The 7,079-nt window shown below is 45.2% G+C and overlaps 1 protein-coding gene across 1 annotated transcript; it reads left to right on the top strand.

The window, feature by feature from the left end:
- Window positions 1-1,774: 1,774 nt before the first annotated feature.
- Usp51 (ubiquitin specific peptidase 51) lies at window positions 1,775-6,738 on the top strand. Its single transcript, XM_052744548.1, has 2 exons — window positions 1,775-2,028; window positions 2,750-6,738. The coding sequence occupies exon 2, from the start codon at window positions 2,766-2,768 to the stop codon at window positions 4,899-4,901; it is 2,136 nt and encodes a 711-aa protein (XP_052600508.1). The 5' UTR covers window positions 1,775-2,028; window positions 2,750-2,765; the 3' UTR covers window positions 4,902-6,738.
- Window positions 6,739-7,079: the final 341 nt, after the last annotated feature.

Below are 7,079 nucleotides of genomic sequence, written 5' to 3'. Positions count from 1 at the left end.
CTTAGGACATTCATCTTGGAAGGCAACAGTCTCCATTCCTCTGAAGACTTTCATGAACCCAGAAACACAGGAAGCAAAGGAATGCTAGGAATGAGCCTGGACACCTACCCAGCCCAACACTTGGAGAGAAAGAGAGAGGCAGGAGGACTGTGAGTTCAATAAAGCTTAGGACACAGAATGCCATCTGCCTCAAAGAAAGAACTGAGAGAAAGGATCCTTGATTCTTTGTCTCTAAGTAAGTGTGACTTTTCTCCTCCATATGCACACTGAAAAGACAGGGCCAATGTAAACGTGCCTGTTTCCATTCATTCTGCAACTCCCCATTACAGAGCATTGAAAGATCTGATCCATTAAACAGGATGCCCACCTTGTACTGTCTGCACTGGTATAAAGGGGTGTTAGGCACTTCCCTGTGTTTCCTTGGGCTCCCTCTCCATCTTACTGAATCATGTTTTGCTAACTCTGGATTTTGAGACTGACTTGTGATCGTGCCTCTTCTAGGACCTATTCTGGGATCTACCCCTCAGGCCTTAGGTAACTCTCACATCAATGAGGAGGAATTAATGGCCAGGAAGGGACATGGCTGGTGTTCCATCCCTCCCAACCTAGCAAGCAACAGACTTTCAGCCGAAAGTCTTTCTTTGAGTAGATGTCTGGGGATGTTTGGTTGGCACAGACACGTAATCTTGGGAAGAGGTTGTGTAAATATTTCCCCCGCAGTCCTGGCTGCAATGTCGAAAGTGGTTTGATATGTTGACCCCCCCTGCCCCATCTTCTGAGAGAGCCCCTCTTTCCTGACTTACGTGTTATGTGAAGATTCACTAGAGGATAAATCATTGTACCTAGATAGAAAGGAGAGGAAATCATAGAGGGATGTCAGAATCTTGGAAAAGCCTGAGTCTGTGCTATGGGTCCCCAAAGGTTGATGGTGCTGTTCCCATAGACCTAGTTAGGGCAGGCAGAGGGTACAATCTCCCCTCTGGGATGCTGGCCTGAGGGCATTGAGATCACTGTAGGAGAACAGACCCAGGTTGGCAGACTGAACAGCGTTAGGTTTCAGTAAGGAAGGTCTTTTACAGATTCTGAGACAATGTAGCGAATAGCTAGACAGACATTTTCCTGGTTCCAAGGTTTCCTTTATCAGCATACATCTAAGATCCTTGTTGTACCACTGTATGTGGATATACAATGAAGATAACTCGATAAAATAATTCTGGGATCAGCTCTGCAGGGAAGCTTTCTGGATCTGAACAGGCAGAGCACCCTGTTCAGGGGGTTCTTTACATGTTCACCCATCGCAGTGTTTTTAAGTGCGCTGACGCCAGGCAATGTGCTATCTACTGGTTTGAACCTGAGCACAGAATACTAGGGTTACAAACGGTAAGGATGACAGGAAGAACGTATACGCTGCCACTCTGTGTAAACACGTCTTTGACCGATGAACTAAGGCTCAATGTGTTTATGGTTTTCCCCTGTAGAAGCAGCAAGTTGCTGGGCTGAGGTCTATTTCAGCCTGAATCATGTGCTTGTTTTTTTTTTTTCCTCTCCCCCACTCTCTCGATAATAACCTCTCCACTTTACTCTTGAGATCTGAATCTTACAGGTTCCGGAAGGAATACTGTAGAATTTGCCATCTTGGTAAATCCCTAACCTCACCTTGGTTAATTTGTTGTTGTTTTTTCTAGTTTCTTTTTTTTTTCTTTTTCTTTTTTTTTTTTCCTGTAGAGATTGCCATAGCCAGGTGAAGCCTGAGCCTGCTCAAGAGCTTTCTCTAAAATCTGTGGCTGTTGTTACCTCTGGTAGAATCCCTTTCAGGAAAGGTTTTTTCTGCCTAGGGGGACAGCGGTGCCATTCATCACTGCTGGAGGCCTGAATCCGGGGCTGGGGGCCCATACGTGGAGATGGGAGGGGCCAGGGGGCGGCCCCCTTGTGACCAGCCCTGAGGAGAGGTCAGAGAGAAGACTGGCAGAGGAGCGCCTGGACAGCAGCAGCAGCTGACTTTCTAGATCAAGCGCCTTGGGGCCCCAGGTAACAACCCAGACCTTTTTACAAATCCGCGGGCCGGGCCGGGCCGGGGAAGCTGCCGAGGTTGGGGGAGGGAGCAGGCACTTTGGGGGTCGCGCACTGTGGATGGGGGTGGTCATGCGTGAAGGGAGTCTGAATTCTAGGGGAAACCCTAGGAAATGAGAGGACAGGAGCAAGAAATGGGGTGTGAGGGCACAGGCACGAAAGAGCAAGAGAGGGCGCTAGAGCGTGGCATACAGCAAGTGCGCTTAGGAGTAAAGGCTGAAGCATAGGTAAGAAAGGAGCCTGGGGACACTTTCTTCTACTGAGTCAGTTTTTCCAAAGATAACCTCCTTTCAGCCATATTTAACATACATCGTTGACTTAAGGGTTTTAAAGATGCAAGGAAAGAACATAGAGAAAGGTGCACCAAAGCGAGGCTGCACAGAGCGCCGAAAAAGACAGGGGGTTGTGCCTTTTATAAAGAGTTGCCATCCTTTTCACCCTAAAGCTCAGGCCATCCCCCTTCCCCCTCCCCCGTACCCGCAGTTCTGGCGGCCTTTGGAGCAGGTAGCCGCGGGCTCGGCACGCCACGCGAGCCCCGGTGCAGGGGCGGAGCCCCGGTGCAGGGGGAGGGGCTGAGGCTAACGGCGCCGTGGCCATGACGCCGGGCTGGCCGTCCACACGAGTTCCTGTCTCCCTCCACCCACAGTCACAGCTCATTTCCAGACGCGTTTCTTCCCAGGCTTGGGAGTGAGCCGATGGCCCACGTTCGAGAAGCGTCCCGGTCCTCCCGCTCCTTCGCCAGTTGGAGTTCGGGAGGCGGTCGAGGAGCCTGTTTGGAGCAGGCGGCTGAGAAAGGAGCAGAAATGGAGCAGACGATGCGGGGTACACAGGGAGCCCGGGAGATGAAGCCGGAGCAGTGGCCGGAGCCCAAGCCCACGTCGGAGAACTTAACAAGGAGGGGCAGTGGCAGCGAGGAGAAGGTGCTCCCTTCCAGCCCGGCTGCTTGTCACACCAGCTCCAGCTCGGTTTGCCCGCGCCGCAAGCCCCGCCCTCGGCCCCAGCCCAGGTCCCGCTCCAGGGGAGGGCGTGGGCTCAAGGCCCCACCCCCGCCTCCCGCCAAACCTCCGCCTCCCCCGCCGGCGCCGCCACCTTCACCCCCGCCCCTGCTGCGGTCGGTGGCCCGGCGCAAATCCAGGCGTAGATCCAGGCCTGCACCCAGACCCCAAATACGAAAAAGCTGCTCTAGTGACCAAGGCTACTCTGGGGATCCAGATGTCGCAGAGAACAGGTTACTGGAGGTTGGGTCTGATAAGGGGCCCACGGGCTGTTCCCATGTAGAAAGCTTTAAAGTAGCCAAAAACTGGCGGAAGAACCTGCGGATGATCTATCAGCGTTTCATTTGGAGTGGGACACCGGAAACTAGGAAACGTAAGGCCAAAACATGCATCTGTTATGTGTGTAATACCCATAAGAACAGACTTCACTTGTGTCTGTCCTGTGTATATTTCGGATGCTTTACTGAGAAACATATTCATAGACATGCAGAGACAAAACAACACAATTTAGCAGTTGACCTCTATCATGGGGTTATATATTGCTTTATGTGTAAGGATTATGTATATGACAAAGATATAGAACAGATTGCCAAAGAAACAAAAGAGAAAATTCTGGGACTATTGCCTTCCACTGCAATAGATGGTTCTTATCAGCAGTGTATGACATTGGAGGTTGAAGAAAGTCAATCAACCTATGAGGCAAAAGAACAGGAGACCACACTGGTAAAACCCAAGAAAAAGAGGAGGAAGAAGACAGTGTATTATACTGTAGGCCCCAGAGGGTTAATCAATCTTGGAAACACTTGCTTTATGAATTGTATTGTCCAGGCACTTACCTACATTCCGCTACTGAAAGATTTTTTCCTTTCCGACAAACACAAATGTACTATGACAAGTCCCAGCTTGTGTTTGGTCTGTGAAATGTGTTCACTTTTTCAAGCGATGTACTCTGGGAACCAAAGTCCTCATGTTCCCTATAAATTACTGCACCTAATATGGATTCATGCTGAACATCTAGCTGGGTACAGACAGCAAGACGCTCATGAGTTTCTTATTGCAATATTAGATATGCTGCATAGACACAGCAGAGATGACAGCACAGAGCAGGAAAGTAACCCCAACTGCTGTAACTGCATCATAGACCAAATCTTCACAGGAGGCCTGCAGTCAGATTTGACATGTAAAGTCTGTCACGGTGTCTCCACCACTATAGACCCATGCTGGGACATCAGTCTGGATTTGCCTGGCTCTTATTATACCTCAGAGAGAGCTAGTAGCGCAGTGCGTAGGGCTGGCCACAAACCAAGAGTCCCCTCGCTTACAGATTGCCTACAGTGGTTTACAAGGCCAGAGGACCTGGGAAGCAGTGCCAAAATCAAATGCAGTCGATGCCAAAGCTACCAGGAATCTACCAAACAGCTCACAATGAAGAAATTACCAATCGTGGCCTGCTTTCATCTCAAAAGGTTTGAACATTTAGGCAAACAGAGACGCAAGATTAATACTTTTATCTCATTTCCTTTGGAGCTGGATATGACACCCTTTCTGGCGTCTACTAAGGAAAGCATAATGAAAGGCCAGCCCTTAACAGACTGTGTGCCCAGTGAGAACAAGTATTCTCTGTTTGCGGTGATTAACCACCACGGAACTTTGGAAAGTGGTCACTACACCAGCTTTATACGTCAAGCAAAGGACCAGTGGTTCAGCTGTGATGACGCTGTCGTGACAAAGGCTACAATGGAAGAGTTACTCCGTAGTGAAGGGTATTTACTGTTCTATCACAGGCAGGATATTGAGAATAACCTTACCCAGACGCTTTCCAGAAAAACAGAGTAAGGATCCTGCAATGATACACACACCTACCTGGATGGACAACAACCAGCACCTCTTAAAGAAACACAAAAATCTACCTGGAGTGGACAGTAACCGTAACACCTATATAAGTGACACTTGGGCAAAAAGGAACTGTTTTACCCTGTTCCGTGGGTCTATGGAAAGAAGACATTGAATTACCAGTGACCATTTAGCCTTAAGAATTGGGGGAAGGGAGGAGAGGTTGAAAAGGGTCACATAAAGCAAATTAAGTGAAGTCTCAAGGTGGAGGGAGGTGCGAATAAAATCAAATTCCTATGTGCTCTTTATTTCTTCAAAGATATTGTGTTAAGTTTGGGGGGTATCTTTTAGGAAAGGGGTTTTTAATTGATTGTAGTTCCAGTTATGAGTGCACAAATAGTCTGAAAAAAAAAACCAAATATTTTAAGAGAAAAACTTTAAAGCTTTAAAAGAAAAACGTTAGAAATACTTTTGAAAGTTTTAAGAGAACATTTTAAATGTCAAAATTTTAAGTTAAGTATTTTAGAAGAAATATTTTTTAAATGTTTTTAATTTAAAATGATTCGAAATTGTTAGTATGTGAAAATAGAGTATTTAGAAATTCTTACAATTTAAGACAAAATATGAAAATTTATAAGATAGTTATTGAAACAAATTAATTTAAAAATAGTAAAAGAAAATCTTTTAAAGACCCAATGTTTAAAGTGAAAATGCATAGATTCTAAAAATTTAAATCATAAAATATGTGCATTGGAAAACCAAAATTTACAAACGTATGCCTGTAATAGCAAAAAAAAAAAGTCAAAATATAGAATGAAATGAAATTTTAAGTTAAAATCAGATGAAATAGTTTAAAGGAAGAAAGTTTAGAACAATTCAAGGAAACAGAAAATTGGCTTTGAAGATTCCAAAAAAAAGCGAAATTTAAAAATGTTGAGAATCTTATGTAAGTTCAAACAAATTTTAAGTTTAAAAAGAATATTCACAAATTGACAACTGAAAGAACATGTAAATAAGAATGTACTTGAAAGTTGAAATTTTTATTTTGTACTTAAGTATATTGGAATATAGATGGATATAAAAGATATAATGAAAGAGAGAGTAATGATAAGATAAAAATGGTTTGTGAACATATGTATTTTTTTAGTTTAATGTCAATGCAGAATTAACTATATTGGAAAAAGTGGTGACATTCAGATTTTTCCCATTTAGAACTCATTACTCATATACATCCTTAGCTTCTGAAAGGGGGCTTTTCATAATTTTGTGGCTTAGAGAAATTAGATCATAACTGTGAAGTTCTGGCTTTTGGTGTTTCAGCCCCATGGTCTGACTGAGAAAGTAGCAGGGACCCATGCTAAGAAACTCCTGCCCTCCCTGCTTTCAGTCTTTTGCCTCATGGGGAAGCAAGCTCTTTAATTTCTACAGTAGAACTATGGCTTTGTGTTTTAACAGTCCTGCTAAGTCCTTATCCCTCTTCATGCCCACCCCATCCCCATTCCTGATTCCTGTGTCCCTCACTTACCTAGCCTTACCTAGATCAATATAACCCCAGCCTGCAAGGTTCCTTTCTTATACACCTGGTGACTTCATTCCTTCAGGATCATTCACAGATGGCTTCTCTGGAGCCTTCCCTGGATCCCCTGTGCAGGCATATATTAGATAATTGCCCCCATCTCTCCTATTGTGCCTCCAAAGTACTTTGTCTATACCTCGATGGATAGTACTTATTCAACTGTGATTCTACTGTAGCATTGTGATTGTCTGCCTCTCTGCACCAGGTCCTGAGAGCAGAGGGACAAGCCTTATTCACTTTTGTTTTAATAAATATTTGTTGAATGCAAAAGTAAGTTTCATTATTTTCTCTGTTCACCCTGCTAGGAATATATTTTCACACACTGACTCATTCACCAAGCTCTCATTAAATGCCCAGTGCTGTAATACAATATGATGAAGGTTGTATCTTGCCCCAGAGACGGTATGTGAAATGCTCCTTAGCTTTTGGGGAATAGCTTAACTAAGGTTATACTCACTAGGGGAATAGTCAGGAGAACCAGGACTAATAGAGGGAAAGCGCACAGCCGTGGAAGGACTGCATGGACACTGGGGACCCGCAGCTGCAGGAGAAGCTGAGCTCTCTGGTATGTATATGACAACCACCCCCTCACAGTTTCCCTCAGC

This window comes from Peromyscus californicus, unplaced genomic scaffold, assembly GCF_007827085.1.
Source record: "Peromyscus californicus insignis strain IS unplaced genomic scaffold, ASM782708v3 Scaffold_10__1_contigs__length_136768540, whole genome shotgun sequence".
Classification (NCBI taxonomy): domain Eukaryota; kingdom Metazoa; phylum Chordata; class Mammalia; order Rodentia; family Cricetidae; genus Peromyscus; species Peromyscus californicus.
This window is presented reverse-complemented; position numbering and strand designations above follow the sequence as displayed.

What these genes read in the sequence shown, in the direction of transcription:
- Usp51 (XM_052744548.1), top strand. Translation starts at nt 2,766, where the DNA reads ATGGCCCACGTTCGAGAAGCGTCCCGGTCCTCCCGCTCCTTCGCCAGT.